We start from the raw sequence: 17,876 nt of genomic DNA, 5'->3' as shown, positions 1-17,876 counted from the left end.
AGGAGCGATGCTGGCCAATCCTGCTCCACCAATTTCGCTGCCTCTCTAAATGGTCCAATTAAAAATATGGATAACAGATGAACAGCAGTTGCTACCAGAACTATGGAATACTAGAGAGCAGGCATACGTTACCCCCCTGTCGTAAGACCGACCCCGCCCCCTTTTGGGTGAAAACAAACGCTGCTGTAACTGCCTAGTGGCACCATGCCCAAAAGCTGCTGTGTCGCATTTTGCTCGTCAAACAATTAAAAAAAAAAAAACAGTTTAAGATTTCCTTTGCTTCCATAAAGAGTGAAGGACAGAGACAAAAGAAGAGATCTGTGGCTTCAGAGATTATGAAAATGGTAAACAATTGGATATGTCTGTGGCAAACACTTCATCACAGGTTAGTTAATGATGTTAAAGTCAACAGTTATAACGTTAAAAGTCAAAGTAGTGAATGTTGATGCTGCATTGTAAGGGCAAAGAACATTCTGGAAAGCCAAGGAAATCTCAATTTAAAGGGAAACTTTGGTATTTTTCAACTCCGACCCCCATCATTTTGTGTCTAACTGACTAATGAGGGCAACCATTTTTGAAACTGGTCCAGTATTGAGCGAAAGCGCTTCGGTCAGCAGCTGCAAAACTGCTGTAATGTAATCCGATGGGGCAATAGCACTCGTCAATGTACATCCACTAAACGTGCTTGTTTTGCCATTGACAGGCTCAGATTGTTATTATAAGTGTCTGACAGCATTATGGAAAGGACTATACAGAGAAACAAAACATTTTTGCGAGCTGTAATTGGCCGCTATAATCTTGCGAGTTGTGGAAATCAGTTAAATAGTCAGCCATGACAGAGTTGGAGAGAGGAGTGCCAGGAGGAGTTTGTTGTGTTAGAGTACAGAAAGCATCACTTACTATTATCTAATAGATTTTCAAAGTCATGGCTGAATATTTAGCTGATTTCAACAATTCAATGTCAGAACGAGACATCTCCTTGAGCAAGGCTTGGTTGGACAAAATAACAAAGAGATTGGATCAAGCGAAAGGTAAAGAAAAACATTTTATTTCTCTGTATGGTTTCCATAATGTTGTCAGAGACTTACAATAAGAATCTGAGCCTGTCAGTGGCAAAAACAAGCACTTTTAGTGGATGTACATTGACGGGTGTTATTGCCCCATTGGAATACATTCCCGGCTGCAGTGCTCTCGCTCAATACTGGACCAATTTCAAAAACTGTTGTCCCCATTAGTCACTTAGACACAAAAAGATGGGAAAGTAGGGCAGGTTGAAAAATACCAAAGTTTCACTTTAATGTTAGCCTGTAACAGCTAGCTCGCTAGCACTGGCTGCTGCAAGCTGGCTTTTACCCTGGTTTGTTGAAACATAGGTACCAAGTAAAACATCTCCCCTGCCTGTTCAGTGAAGTGATTTTAGTTACAATTATCGTCATAATAATCCAAATTCAAAGTGTGTCTAAATGCTGCATTAACCTCTGCTCAGATGAAGTTGTGACCTGACATGTTGCGGTAAGCTCGTTGTCTCCTTTCTGGTTTTCTTTTACTGGTAGCGTTTTTTTCTGCTCTCAACCCTGTTAATTTAGCTATATTCTTCATTACAGCAACTAATTAGCCACTGTACATTTCTGCCCAAGTACTCATACTTTTAGCGACTTTCTCACTAATCCCACAGTTGTTTATACGCTATTCAGACCTGCTAGTTACTATAGCTTAGCAGTTAGCAGTCAACCCCTATTTCTGCAATTAGACCTATTTACACATTTAAAATCTTAAAATAACAGTAACATATGCAACAGATAAGAATTAGATATGGTTAGAATTTACTTCACAACTTTATTACTATCGTTCATGAAACACAATGTTTGAACTTACAATAATACAAACACTGCTGCTGGCAAACTCATCTGAGGTACACTCATTCATTTATGACACACAAGCCAGGATATGGTAACCATACACAATGTAGAATCCAACACTTGAGAATAACATTAAGTAAAATAAAATACAAGATCACCTCTGAACATTTTATAACAGGACACATTCATTTTGTATTATCAGTAATGTTACATTTTAACAGTATAAACATTTTCTTTTAATCCATCTGGTGGATAAGTCATAGCTCATAAAATATCAGAACATTACATAGCAGACAGAGTCATTTTGTCTGAAAATGGCTTTCACCCCCTATCATTCCATTGTATTGTCAACAATAATAATAATAAATATATATATATGTATATATACAAATATAATAATAATAAATAATAACATTTAACAATGTTTTCCTTTTAAAATAAAAAGTGCCTAGTCATTTACACAAACATCTAACTGAGTTAGATTGACCTAACAGTGACTAACATCATTGCCAGAAGCTGAGTCATGATGTCTGAGTGATTCTGATAAGGACACCAAAAGCACTTTATAGTGATTTTGTCGCAGCTATATCATCCAGGAACAGCCTGCATGAATGCCCATCCTGTCAGTTAATATTGTGCTTTATTGGAGATATTCTGAAAATTATGTTACATTAGATTAACTTGACAAAACTTGACACAGAAAGTGTGGAACTGCACAGCTGATAAACCAGCCTTTGCCCAAGATGATTAAGGGGCTAAGAAAGAAACAAATAGGCCTACTTATTTCTGCTGTAGCCTATGTGATTTTTATATAATGTTTACCTTTTTGTTATGAATTCCTGGATGCTTTCACCACTTCAGGCCACTGAAAGTCCCTTATATTAAATAGTCTAAAAAGACAATATCAGTATTTGGTTGAACTGTTCACAACTCATGTCTACATAATATAACGTGTAACTGAGGAGTCATAAGTAGACATTACTTAATTTTAAGGGGTTACAAGCCAAAAAGGTTGGGAAGATATTTTTGTTTTCATTTCCATAGATTCATTTTCCTCTTTATTTTTTATTTAGGATTAGTAACCAAATAATTCAAAGCTGGCACAACATTTAGACAACAATGCTATATGAGTATGCATATAGTTTAGTTTATGCAGTCTAGAGCTGAAAGAAGCCTTCGATTAGTAGACTAGTCGAGACAGAAAATGTATATGAATATGAGTATTGAAGTATTCTCTGGTTCAAGCTTCTCCTGTCTATCTTTTATATATTTGTAAATTGAATATCTTTGGGGTTTTGGACTGTTGGTCAGACAAAACAAGCAATTTAATAATCTCACCTTAGACTTCTGGGAAATTGTCATTGGAATTTTTCCTGATTTACTGATATTTTATGGGCTAAATGATGAATCAGAAATAATAGATTAATTGACAATAATTATAATCTTTATTTCTGTGCAGTGTGTCAGTGATTATGTGATCAAACACAACTTGCATCATATGAGCACAATATAAACTAAAATAAGAAAGCTCTTAAAACTAGATTTTGGTCCTTCTTCAAGAAAAGGCCACAAATTTAATGCAGAACCTGCCTTGGTTTCATACTGTACTTAAGTAGTGCAAAGTCCTCAAAAAATGGCAGTTACCCACTTTGCCCAGTACACTGTTTTCTCTTGTAAAGTCTTCAATGACATCCACATAAACACAGACAGTGACAGAATTTCAGTTTTGGTATTATTAGATCTTAGTGCTGCATTTGACACCGTCGACCACAACATATTACTAGACTGACCGGGAAACTGGGTGGGACTTTCTGGCACAGTACTAAATTGGTTTGAATCCTACTGAAAGGACAGGGACTACTTTGTATCTATAGATAATTGCTCATCTGAGTGGACATAAATGACATATGTAGTTCCCCAAGGCTCCATTCTGGGGCCTCTTCTATTCAACATCTACATCCTTCCACTGGCTCAGATTATGAGCCATGATTTGGTTATTAAAAACAAAATATTATTATGCAGACGACACATTGAACATGCATTGAACACATCAATGATTGGATGTGCCAGAATTTTCTTCAGTTAAACAGAGACAAAACTCAACTAATTGTCTTTGGAACCAAGTAAGAATGATTAAAAGTCAGCGCTCAGCTCCAATCAGTAATGTTAAAAACCACAAACCAAGCCAGAAATCTTGGTGTAGTCATAGACTCAGACCTGAATTTCAACAGCCACATTAAGATAATTACAAAGTCAGCCTACTCATCTGAAGAATATATTGAGGATTAAAGGATTTATGTCTCAGCAGGATTTGTAAAAACTTGTCCATGCATTTATCTTTAGTAGACTCGACAACTGTAACGCTGTCTTCACAGGTCTCCCTAAAAAATTGATCCGACAGCTGCAGCTGATTCACTAAGACCAAGAAAGTGGATCATATCACTCCAGTTCTCAGATCTTTACACTGGCTTCCTGTCTGTCAAAGAATTGATTTTAAAATACTGCTGTTTGTTTATAAAGCACTGAATGTTTTAGGGCCAAAATACATTTCTGATCTGCTGCTATATTATGCACTGTCCAGACCTCTCAGGTCATCTGGGACAGGTCTACTTTCTGTTCCCAGAGTCGAAACTAAACATGGAGAAGCAGCGTTCCGTTTTTATGGTCCACATATCTGGAACAAACACCCAGAAAACTACATGTCTGCTGCAACTCTCAGTTCTTTTAAATTGAGGCTGAAGACTTTTCTGTATGCCGCTGACTTTGATTAAATCAAATAATTATTCATTTCATACACTGCACTGTAACTTTCATTTGTGTATTTTATACCTATCTTATTCTATTTTAGCTTATTTATGTTTTCTATTCTCTTTTCTCTTTTGCACTTTGTCTCAATACTTTTAATGTTATGTAGAGCACTTTGAATTGCCTTGTCGCTGAAATGTGCTATATAAATAAACTTGCCTCGCCTTGTTTTGTCTACTGTCAATCAGGTTAGCTAATGTGATCTGTGGAAGAAATGAAGTGCATTGTTAACTACACCTTAGTGCCAGTTTAAAACCCAGTGAGTCATTTTAGAAGCATCAAGGACAAAGATATGTGGGTTAATACGTCTAAAATACACAATTTGTAGCACAATACCAATATCCATGAGAGAATAGATACTGATATTAAGGTGGGTTCCTAAAAAAAAAAACAAGTGGGTCACATAACATCAAGTTTTATTACAAGCCCAAGGATTGGTTTACAAATCTTGCAAGAGTTTTGTCCTGATGTGACCTTAAAAGAAGAGCTCCTCCTATGTTACAGTCACAACATGTTATCGCTTAGGTGTTGCAGGTTCCTGAGAGTGTGACTCAGTGCACAGCAAGGTCTTATTACAGTCAATAGCTGCTCATTTTCAATACAATTCAATACTTTGTGTTAATGTGACCCTGTAAAAGTATATCAGAAAAAAGGAAGGAAATGATAAGATCAGATAAAATTGATCTGCTCATATGTACAACCTATACAATACCATAAAAGTGTAATATAGAAAATATCATCAGCAATAAGATATAACACTCTTTAAATTTTACATTAATTTTTGACCATGCTGTGGTGTATTTGGAGCTTACACAGTCAGCAGATCTGGATGTGAAAAAGCAGATTTTGCAGAATTGCACAAAATAAAAGGGTGAACATCATGATATATTTATATATTTTATAACTATATTTAACGATCCTTTATTAACTTGTGAATTCTCAAGTTGTTACAGTACATGTCTGCACTAGCTTGATTAAAAATGTCAGATTTTATCAAAGCATTGCTTGTTCACTGTGGCCTGTGCTTTATGTAATTTTGGCTGTTAATGGACTGTATTCTTTGTTACTGAAATATTCCCAAGAGCCCTCTTAGTGGATGCGCATTAAACTGCCATAAGTGTCACAAGACAAGACACTTGTTTTGTCCCTTGAGACTTACATGATTACCATTCATGTCTCATGTGTAGGCATCCATACACACTTTTGTTCCCATTGAGAGTATATGAAGCCTATTATTCCTCAAATTTCTTTAAGTCACATTCACAGACACATGAGAATGTTGTGTAAATTGGTCTGGTATTGTTGCAAAGTGTAAGGGATGCACATGATAGAGCTCAATTCCCAAACACAATCCCGTGACTCAAAGGGACATATGGAGGGAGCCGTTATATGCCGAGAATAAACTGAGAATTGTAGAAGTTTAACTAAAAGCCCTCTTTATTTATGGTTGTTTGGGAAAAATGGAAAAGATAGCATGCTTCCAGAAAACCCTGGGAAAATAGCTGAAAGTATTAAATGCTTCATTAAAAGGGATCATTTATTGATATTTTGTGTTACCAAGTGTTATGTTCAAGTTCAAGTCAAGTTTGAGCACATAAGTTCATTTTTTAACTTTTTGAACAGTATATGTAACCACAAATCTAAGGTTAAAGGTCCACTTACTTGCTTTCAGAGCTTTAAACTGCATATCACAGACTTCATTTAGCAAACATAGCTGGCCCTGAAAGCCATCAAAGACCAACCTTGAACCGTGACTGTGCTTACAATCTCTCCCCAGTATGTGACCACTTATTGTGTATCTTGTTACTAAAGTTTCACACTTTGGTCATGTGATGACACCTGAGCCAGCTCCATTTTCTGAATAAAGAGCTTGAGATGCAACTGAAAGCTCCAAAAACCAATAAGTGTACCTTTGAGCTTAGATGATTTTGGTTTGTAGTTTTGGGTGATGATGAGTTCAAGTTCAAGTCCCCAAGTTGATGTCTGACTTGGGTCTTGTGTCTTTAAAGTAACCATTTTGTTTTCAAGCATGCATAGCATGCATTTTCATAGCAGCACTTGAGTTTTAGACATGGATAGTTATAGTAGGATCTTTTCCTCAACTGTCCTGTGACATATTTATATTTGGCATTCCTTTTCGGCTACTTGGAGTAGTTAGTAGGAATCCATTAGTAATATGCTGACAAATTTTTAAACTTGAAAGATATATCATAAACAACTACAAGCAACATATATTCACCATACAGACATGAGAATGATATCAATCTTTTCATCTAACTCTCCGCCACAAAGCAAATAAGAACCAAACATGAACTATCCCCTTAAAGTTGGCTATTACAGAATTGATGAAGATATGTTCTGAGCGGAACATTTTACAGTTGAAAAATAGACTTGTAAGTGCTCTCTGAAAAACTGTAATGGTGACACTGTTTCTAAATGACCTCAAACATGTCTTTGGAATTCCTGTAACATGATTTCTTGTTATTATTGGCCAAAATATGCACAGACATTGATATATCTGTGATAAACTCAAATCGGCCAGCCACTATAATCCATGCATTCAAGAAAAACTCACAATACCTGGTTTTCCTGTCACATTCTCAGGCAACACATTATCAGCAATGGTCTTAAGTAAAATATGTAAAGTTCAGCTTCAGGTTTTGGTTGTCAGTATACAGACTTAAGTTGAATCATGACTCACGAGAAAATAGGACTACAGACTCGAGTTGAGTCATGACTCATGTGAAAATGGGATGACACCTCTGTGAACTGTACTTTTAGGTAAACACTTTCTGTATCAGCTCCCTTTTTATATGGTGTAATTGTGTTTTTGATTATGGGTCCTGACCTAAATCTGCCACAAGACTATACCCTGTTGGTCTGAGTATATCCCATGGGTGACCAAATTTGTTGCTTTTGGGTCCAGGTTTTGATGAAATGCGCCCTCAGTAACACTGATGGCATGGCTTGCAGACAAATGCTTATTAAGTCAACAAAAGAGATTAAAACTGGCATTTGACATTGGATACGTCTCCAGTAATCCAACAGGCACCTTTTTCAGGAGGTATCCTCGCAGTGTATTGTGATGTTCTTCAGGGACCATGAAAGTTAGAAGTCCCTTTCGTCTCTCGGATAGGTGTGTCTTTTATTCGCAGACTGTACAAAATGACTCTGAAACTTTCTATTTACAGTTTACAGCCTGAGGCCATAACAAAAACTGATCCATTACAAAACTCACACTCTGAACAACAATAATGACGCTTTTATCATATCAAAAGATCTCCAAAGAGGACTCTTGTGGTCAGATCACTGATCCCACTCTTTCATAGGCTTATGAAAAATAAAACATTGTTTGCGTGTGTACATTATGCTTTCCTATGTAACGCTCTCCCTGCCCAACAACCAAGACAGCAATCAAGTGTTTTTCCAGTCATTTATGTTGCATAATCCTGCACATGAACTTACTGAATATTTTGTTCTAACTGTGAGATGATTGCTAATGCATTACTGGAAGTTTAAAGCAACTGCTGGTAAGCTGCTGAAAATTTCAACAACATAATCAGGGGTTGGTGCTGTAGGGGGATGGACTCGAACGTTCCTATTCCAGTTTATTTCATGTGATATAAATAAACTTTGGAATACACAGTTTTATCTACACCATCAGATTATTTGTTATTACTTAAATGCAGCAACTCGTTCATGAATGCAAAGCGCTCACATTCAATTTCCTGTATCTGTCTTTAAATAACAAGCTTTTGCAGTGCAGTTTTGCAGTAAAATCTCTGCTGAGATCAATAATATCACATTACTAATACAGCCAAGCTGTGGACATATAGCATGAAGCTTAATCATTTCAAATATGACCAAAAAACAGGCTGGGTATTACTGGGAAATTTGCAGACATTTTTTATGACTCATTATAAATCTTTAATACAAATTTAATGTGAACACTTGAACCCAGAAAATGTGTAACTAATAATTTGAGATTGATAGAATCGATTCATTTGATGAATATGTTCAGCTAAAACAACACATCGTACAGTAATCACAGCTGCTGATTAAGATATTCTATTGTTTTCACCAAATTACTTTCTACCATTATCTTAAAACATTAACTCCATTACCAAAATGTATAGAGATTCTACAAACATGCACACAAATGATTTGTTATTGTCACACACTGTCACCCTACACCAGTAAATTGCTACAGTATGTGGCAGAAAGCTGACAGTGCTGCTCATGATGCCTTCAAGAAAAAGAGAGGTTACAATCAACAGAGGGTGAACTGAGGCCAGTTGACATGCTGAACTGTGTAAAAAAGTAAGTTTATTTTAGATTTATTGTTATTCAAATTTCAAATGTATGTAATTCTGAGAAAAATAAAGATGTTAAAGCCCAGCTCATGTTACACTATTGTCAGAGACATTCCCTCACACGCCCCTTTGGGGGACAGTATAAATGAAGAGATCTGGTAGCCGATGGCAAGACACAAAATGCAGACTTACAGGTGAGTTCCTTGTTTTTCCTTGTAGTATGAACAATTAGATAATATTTATTTATAATGTAGTGTAAAAATACTATACACTAATGTAAATATATTAATAAGAAACATTATTTTTAAATGTTCTCACTATATCAACAATGAAAAAAGGCATTTGACAGATAGTCATTTTGTTTTTGGATTGTTTGGGTTAAATCAAATGTTTAAATCAGTAATGCCAATTTCATCCTGATTTGCTTGATATAAAAAAATGCAAGATATGTTGTGATTATGAGGAAGAACATAAGTTTCCCATCAATTATCTCTTGATTCAAAGATGCATCTGAATTTTAGTATTTCAGTAAGTTCATGTCACAATATGTCTATTTTCCTGATGAAAATGATGTATAATTACGCATAACTTATGACACAGCTCAGGTAGAAGCCAGTCTTTCTTTATTCTTTCAAGTGACTACTTTTTGTATATGTTACATAATGGGCTTAAGGAACCTTATTACCTTTATTGGCTTTTCCGTCATGCATAGGAAGGTTGATCTGTAATCTGTGATTTCAAAAAAATTGGCCAAATTTGAAAAGTTTTCTTTCAAAACCCTGTCCTGTGAAAGAACATGGTGAATTCTTTGGTTCCTATTCTTAATGTTTTCTCACAGACTCGGAACAATGTGGTTGGTCCTCCTTGTGTGCCAGCTTGGCCTAATTTTGAGGACTGCGGCACAAATACCAGATGGTTGCATTACTAGTGATACAAACAGAGCTCCAGGTTTGTGGCATTTTCTTTGATATGTTCTTTGTATTCACACATCCATTGCAGTTTGATTAATGTCCTCCCTTTTTTTTAATCTCTCCTAGAAAACTCGGACATAACTGTGGTCTGCGGCACTGAGCATATGGACCTGAGCATCTACATTTGCCCAGTGTACCAAGCGCTTTACAATGAGTCCCTGATGGTCCTCAATAGCCAGTTCAACAAACCTGAATGTTTTGGGACTCCTGACTGGAGCGTTGACCCACCAGTCTTAAGATTCAGTTTCCCCATAAATGGAAGTTCTACCTCTGTCTGCGAAAATAACTTTAACGTATGCAACACAATTGCTTTCATTATCAAATACATTAATTGATTTATTTTAGCATAATATAAAAACCAAGGATTTACAAATTTACAAATATATGTTTCTTTTTCGATAGATAATCAATAAAGTTGGTTCTGGAGAGTTTGCCGACTTCTCAAATGTCCAGTATGTCAACATCTCTGGCAGCATTACCTCTATAGACCCCTCTGCGGGTGTGATCACCTACCGCCCGGAGATCCTATACAAGTTCTCCTGCCTCTACCCGATGCAGTATCTCCTGAACAACACTCAGCTGGGCGTGTGAGTATGCCATGTGACACCCAGAATAACACCTGCACGCTCATGAAAGGAGCACGGACCAAACTACATTTTAATTTATCCAAATTTCTCATACGTAATACGACTTTCTTTTCGTTCAATACAGATCTGGTGTGAGTCTTGCCATACGAGACAATAATGGGAGCTTCGTCAGCACACTGAGCATGCAGCTCTACCAAGTAAGACTTACTCTAGCTTATAAAATTGTACATAGAGTATTATACAACATTTTATAACTTTTTTTTTGTTCTTAATTTTCTTTGGAACAGGATGAACAGTATCAACAGATACTGAGTGTCCCACAAACAGGACTCAACCTGAAGACCAAGATTTATGTTGCAGTTCAAGCGATCAATCTAACAGAAAGGTAACTACGCTTTTATAGTTTCCAGTTTTCTGTTAGTTATATTCATAAAAAAAGACTCTTAAAATGTTCCTTTCTGTCCTCAAAGGTTCAATGTGCTGCTGGACAGATGCTATGCAACAACAAGTCCATATCCCATGCTCAAAACCTATTATGACCTTTTCGTAGGGTGAGTCGCATATACATAACCACATAGTACTTACTGTGACATTCACCTCCAAGCTATCTCTTTGTATTTCCCTATGTGCAGTCACACAACCCGTCTCTTTTTTTCCCCAAGGTGTACACGTGACGCACAAACTAAGGTGGATGTCAATGGGGAGTCTCAGAAAGCGCACTTCTCCTTTGAGGCATTCAGATTTGTGGAGCACAAAAATCTGACAGTTTCCACTTTCTACCTGCACTGCGTCACCAGGCTCTGTGAGGTGTCCACGTGTAGCACACTAATGCCTGTGAGTCTTGACAGATACATCATTTTGATTTGTAACTAATACGTACATCATGTAGCAGAGTTTTGAATGTCTTTTTTTTTTCATTTTGAACAGGACTGTTCCCAAAGTCGGAGAAAGAGGGAGGCCCAGGATGTGGTGGCCAACGCTACAGTCACCTCGCCTGCCATAGTTGTGGGCAAACAGAGCACCGGTACAGCTTTAGGGCAAAGTACCACATGAAAAGATACACCGTCATTTCCTCAAAATGTGCCAATTTTGATTTCCTTACCAATTTAATCTGACTTCCTGTTTAAGCCTGATGAATAATTCAGTATATAGTAATATTCAGGATTTGTCTTTTTTGATAAATCCATTAAAGCTGTTACAATAACGAACATCTTTTTTGTGGTACTCACACTTAAATATACAGTATGCAATAACAGATAGTTAGACATTTTCCGAAATTCGCTCTTTCACTTGAAAGAGAAAATTGATTTACTTGATCAAGTATCAAGCAGTATTGATCTCCTCATTTAAAACTCTCTGCAAGAAAACAAATAAGTGTATGTCCACAAAATTTCAGTTCATTTTTTATCAATAATTGTACAAAAACAGAATCTTGTCGATTTTGACCGTAGTTTTGGTTTAATTTTTCAGGAGATCCTCAAACTTATGCAACTTCTTACGGTAAGAATCTTCATTACATGTGATGTATTTTTCACTGTGCATATGTGTGTATCTGAATAAATGTACTGTAATGACCTAGTGTGAAGAGTATGTAATTAGTAACATTTAATAATGTACCCATGAAGTATAATTCATCTGATATCTTATTGCTGTCATTCTTCCCTTCTCACACAGGTTTGCCATCTGAGAGCAACTACAGCAGCCCTGTAGTGGCTGTAATTGTCTGCATCGTCCTCCTAACTGTTCTCCTCGTCGCCATGGCTATTTACTTTGTGTTGTACATCAGACGGAAAAAAACAATCATCCAGTAACATCCTCTGACCGAGAGTGGAGCCCCTTCACCTCCCAACCTAATGCATGGTCATTCAGCTGCAGACATACTAAAACAAGTCATTAGAAACACTAGTCAGACACATCATGCTGTCATACTACTTTGTAGCTTTTCCATTTCACAAACATTATAACAAGTTGGTCAAACTTGCAACTTTAGAATCATTAAGAATCACATGGTATATTAATGTGGAGATGAGGGCACGTAATCTGTACAATAATTGTGTATTATAATTGTTAGTTTTAATCATGTTGTCATAATGATGTATTTAATTAACTTTTGTAATCAGTCAGAATACTTTAAAAATGTTTAAAGTGAGATTGAAAAATGTACTTTTGCTTTATTCTTTGATAAAACAAACCATTAAACTCTTACTTTTGACTGTCTCTTATGGCTGAACAGACTGAATCAGAGAAAGCTAACAGGCTGGTGTAAGTGATGAATAACTGGCTGATATAAGTCAGGTCATATATTAGATCTATTTTTAATTTAAATTACATTAAATATATAATTTGATGACTAACAAAGTTAATATACTGTACCATATAAACCAGACTGTGTTTGAGTTTGTTTTGGTGATCCTCAGGGGCCCCAAAAGCTTCACTTTATCTGTGTGTCATTTACTTTTTGGTAATATCATTAAATACATATTTGTATGGTGATATCCACCACTGAAGCACAACAAAACTTGAAAACAAACAAAAAAAAAACAAAAGGTCTCCAATCACTAATCTTGTCCAAAGGCTTCTTATACTTTTAACAGTAACAGCTATGTTAGCAGTGTGGCAATGGATCCCATCTAGAAATGGGAATTAGTTGACCACTTTGGTCAATCAAAAACTATCTGATGAATTGCCCTGGAATTTCGTATAGACATACATGGCTCCCAGATAATAAATTATACTGACTTTGGACCCCTACCTTTTCCTGCAGCTCCACCATGTGGTTAGAATGAACAGAGTAAACATTATACCTGCTAAACATGAGCATTAGCATTATTATAAGCCTGTTAGCATGCTGATATTAGCATTGAGCTGAATGCTAATGTCAGTATAGACTCACAGAGCTGCTTGCATGGCTGCAGACTCTTAGTCTGAAGTTGAAGACAGCACAAACATTTCAGCCTTAAGCCTTTCTCAGTGTGCTTTAATGTCTGAACTTTAGTCGTAGTTGTATTAACATTGTATCCACAGCTGCAGGTCCTATTCAACACAAACAATCACAGCAATATAAAGAGTAAAAAAAGAGTAAAGTAAAATCTACTTGTCTCTATTGCACAAGTCAACATGAAATGTACAGCTGGAGACAATCTGGTTGTTCATTCAGTGAAGCAAACAACTGCAAACTAATGTGCGATGCATACATACACAATATGCCAAAATATCAATGGGTGTGTACTCCACTTTTTTCTTTAACATTCAACTTCCTTTGTTGAGGAAGTTCTGCATGTTTTGTTTTGTTCAGCTAATGTTACTCTATTGTCTAACAAGTTTCCATTCACGACTGTTTGTTGTTTGATGGCCAGTATAAATGGAGAGTCTGGAAACAGAGAGAGAGACAAAATGAAGACTTACAGGTGAGTAATATAAAAACAACCTTCTAGTGTCAGCAAATGGAGTTTGTTTAGTTGTTTGGAAGTGGAGATGTTCAAACTTTCCATTATTCTGAGCTCTTTTAGACCTTCTGGTTCACTTTTGCTTAAAAGTTGAGTTTGACAGTTCATTCTTAACCTTGGGCACAGCAGTTGACAAAATAATCTCCACTCAAGGTCCAATATTATTTGATATTTTAATTGTTCTTATTTTTCTACAAAACTGGAAAAGTAAAAAATATAACATGAAGAAGAATTTAACAAAAATGTAGTGGCATCTAGCAGAACGGACTTGGCAGAAATGGAATATATGTATGTATGTTTTAATTAGTGTATAATCACCTGAAAATAAGAATTGTTGTTTTTGTTACCTTCGAATGATCACTGCTAGATGCTACTAAATCCTGCACACTGCACCTTTGAAAAAAAAAAAAAAAAAAAAAAAATATATATATATATATATATATATATATATATATATATATATATCTGTGTGTGTGTATGTGTGTGTGTACTTATAGTATCTCCTCTTAATCACACTCTCATATTCTTACACAAAAATAGAAAATTTGGGTAAAATTTTTCAGTGGATCTACAACATATCTAGTTCTTGATTATCAAAATCTGCACTGAATGTGTAATAACATTTAATAAAAGACACATGTTGCACAATACTGTGCAAAGTCTTAATGGTTCTTGTCTTCCTTTCTCACACAGTTATGTCATCCCTGAGCTGCTACAACAGCACTGTGGTGGCTGTCGTCATCTGCAATATCATCCTAACCTTTTATTTCTTCTTATGCAAAATCTTGTGAGAGAGAAAGAGAGTGGAGTCCCTTCGCCTCTCTTTGAAACTCTCTTCATCATCTATAGAGTGTGTCCACTATGTTATACACATTGCAAAACAAGTCGGTGAAGTATTCAGCAGTTATTTAAGTTTGTAATTTACAGGGTCGGTTCACCAAAATTAAATGAATCTCTCTCGTCTAGCCATGTTGATAGCTTTTGTTTTCAAGATATGTCTCTGAGATTGCTACTGCCAACCCAGTAAAATGAAGGTGTCTGATATTTTGCTTAAGGTGCTGGGAACATTAAAAATGTATAAAACTACACTAATATTAATGTTACATGATAGTCCACCAACATTTTTATGAACAGTTTTCAAGTCATGGGGCTTCATCATCTAGGAACCATGAATCTTTGAACAAAGTGTGTCAATTCATCCAGTAGATAGTGATAGTGAGATATTTCACAGGATGATTAAAAACTTTGACATGGAGCAGTCACTTTTCTGTCAAAAGCCACAACATTATTCAGACAACCTTGAAATTTATCTGTAGGCTACCATTGCCAGTTACCTTAATGTTAAAAATGATTTTTAAAAAATAGACGTGTGAAAGTTATTCTGCATGTTATGTTTTTAATCCCACTTGTGGTTAACATACTGTAATTGCAACAGTTCATCACATGTCAGATATGCTGTCAAATCAATTAAGTATATAGAAATACTGTCAAAACAAGTGTTAGTCTGAAAAGCAAAGTTTTCAGAGGATACATACAACCACTTCAGTGAATAAAAGGCTGTAAAGACAGTTTGAGGCGACATACAATAAATACAGAACACGGTCCTATGGTTCAGGTTTTTTAAAGGTTTAGTGCAATGAAAATTACATTACCCAGTGTCAATATTGCTTAACAGAAGACATGTCAAAGTTAAAGGAGGTATACAACTTCAACATTCCTGGAATAAAAGAAAAATAATAAAAAATATTAAACATTACAGCTGCAACGATTTAACTTAATGAATTAGTCGATCGAAAAAAGTATTGGCGAGTATTTTTGTAATCGATTAATCGTTACAGTAATTTTTCAAGCAAAAATGCTAAACATTAGCTGGCCTCTCAAACTTCAGGATGTTTTAATGCTTTTCTTTGGCTTATATAATAGCAAACTGAAGATCTTTTGGGTTTTTGACCGTTGGTTGGTCAAAACAAGCATTTTGAAGATGTTGCTTTGGGGTTTGGGAAAGTGTGAGAAGCATTATTTCAAGACATTTTATAGACTAAACAATATATGAAGAAGATAATTGTTAATTGTGGCCCTAATTAACATTAAAAACTTCTTAAATGAAAAGTGCTGAAATCTAAAAGGAACATCCTCTCACTGAACTCTAAATGTTCTGATGAAGGACTTTGCCAGTTAATATGAAACCTGCTTAATTCAAGTGTGTAGACAGTGTGTTTCTTTTCTATCTCCAAGAAAAGTGCCCTGAATATTTCGACATTGTTGTGGAAATTTAAGAAACATACCTTGAGAAACTTTGTACATTGTGAAGCTGTGTAAATGCACAGCAGTGTGAATTTAAAAACACCAACATATTTTCACTGGGATTTTTCACATTTTTTATTACTGTTGTTTGGCCAAATGAAAACTGGAGTAAAATAATTTGACTCAAGAGATATTCAGGGAGTAAAGAGGTGCCCTGCACATTAAGGGCAGGTAATAATTTACATCTCTGGATAGCGAGAGGAGCATGACTTCAGATTCTATTACAATAAAAGCCTTTATTCAAGGATGCAAGATGTAATTAAAAACACTATAGTGGTTTGGCTTTAGCCTTCTTCTAAGTGCTCAAACATAATTACCCCCATAAAAAGAACAGAAGTGTATAGAGCAATGTAATCAAGATAACGCTTTGTGCAGATATTATAAAACCTTTGGGATATATTTCTTAATGTTTTTATTGTGGTGTGATGGATGTATGGTGATTGTTGTACAGATTACATTGAGGACACCTGTTGACAGGCTGATGTAGCTTTAAAGGGGACATATTATGCACATTTACAGGTCTATATTTTAATCTGAGTCTGGAATATCTTTGCTTTATTTACAGTTCAATTAACTCCGTATTTATCTTATACTGACCCTTTACACAGCCCCTCAATTCAGCCTCTGTCTGAAACAGGTTGCTTTAGCTAATGTCTCTTTAAGGCCCCTCCCCTGATGAGCCTGCTCTCTTCTGATTGGTCAGCTTCTGGAAGCTGTGTCTCAACCAACTTCTGGTGTCTATGTAAACAAGCAGTAGTAGTAGGATTTCACTTCTTTTACTCGTTCTTTACTTGAAATGTCAACTTCTCAAATACATCCATACATGAGCTGGAAGGATGCAAACAACTAATGGAAAAACCTTAGCAACAGCATTAGCAACAACCTTAGTTACAAAGGATGGCCATTATATGGGCATGCACGGTGAGCTGACATCAACTTGTCGGCAAGGTATAAAAAACCATTGCAAATGAAGTGTTCTGACCAGGTTGAAGCCAAGGCTTTTGACTTGCAGGGAGCATTTCTACAGTTAACCTCAGGTTTGGGAACTTTGACCATGTTTAACACAGTGGTTCAGTGGTTAGCACTGTTGCCTCACAGCAAGAAGGTCCTGGGCTCGAACCCCAGCTGTCCCAGGTCCTTTCTGTGTGGAGTTTGCATGTTCTCCCCGTGTTTGCGTGGGTTCTCCGGTTTCCTCCCACCATTAAAGACATGTATGTTATGCATCAGCTGGCACCCAGGAGAGAGGCACTGCTGTGCACGGGGTATCTTCAGTTTCTTGACATGTATGTTATGGTTAATGCCCCTGACTACTGGCACTGGCAAAAAGAACCGGAGTTGGTCTCTGGCCCACTGCTCCTAGTGTGTGTGTATAGGATGGGTCAAATGCAGAGGATCAATTTAATTTCAATGTATGTGAGTACTGAGAAATGACAATAAAGAAATCTTAGCTTAAAAATGTAAATAAAAGAAAATCACAAAAAGCATATGTTCCCTTTACACAAAATCCAAATCCATGTTTTTCTCACTCATTACACTGCTCTATAACATTCTTGTTTGAACACCACGACAAAAGGCAAAGGATGATCAGATG

At 36.2% G+C, this 17,876-nt stretch overlaps 1 protein-coding gene across 2 annotated transcripts; it reads left to right on the top strand.

The window, feature by feature from the left end:
* Window positions 1–204: 204 nt before the first annotated feature.
* Window positions 205–12,623, top strand: LOC121899241 (zona pellucida-like domain-containing protein 1). 2 transcript variants are annotated; one of them, XM_042414939.1, is made up of 13 exons: window positions 205–385; window positions 8,875–8,984; window positions 9,085–9,171; window positions 9,816–9,925; window positions 10,015–10,241; window positions 10,351–10,535; window positions 10,660–10,732; window positions 10,823–10,920; window positions 11,006–11,086; window positions 11,198–11,369; window positions 11,463–11,559; window positions 12,006–12,035; window positions 12,210–12,623. In XM_042414939.1, exons 3-13 carry the CDS (start codon window positions 9,143–9,145, stop codon window positions 12,344–12,346), a joined length of 1,239 nt encoding a protein of 412 aa, XP_042270873.1. In that variant the 5' UTR covers window positions 205–385; window positions 8,875–8,984; window positions 9,085–9,142; the 3' UTR covers window positions 12,347–12,623. The 2 variants fall into 2 exon arrangements, with proteins under 2 accessions (XP_042270873.1, XP_042270871.1); XM_042414937.1 differs by lacking the exon at window positions 205–385 and adding an exon at window positions 752–1,031 and having other exon boundaries at window positions 8,862–8,984.
* Window positions 12,624–17,876: the final 5,253 nt, after the last annotated feature.

The sequence above is a fragment of the Thunnus maccoyii genome, chromosome 6 (genome assembly GCF_910596095.1).
Source record: "Thunnus maccoyii chromosome 6, fThuMac1.1, whole genome shotgun sequence".
In the NCBI taxonomy this organism is placed as follows: Eukaryota; Metazoa; Chordata; class Actinopteri; order Scombriformes; family Scombridae; genus Thunnus; species Thunnus maccoyii.
Note: the sequence above shows the minus strand (reverse complement) of the source record. Positions and strands in the feature narration are given on the sequence as shown.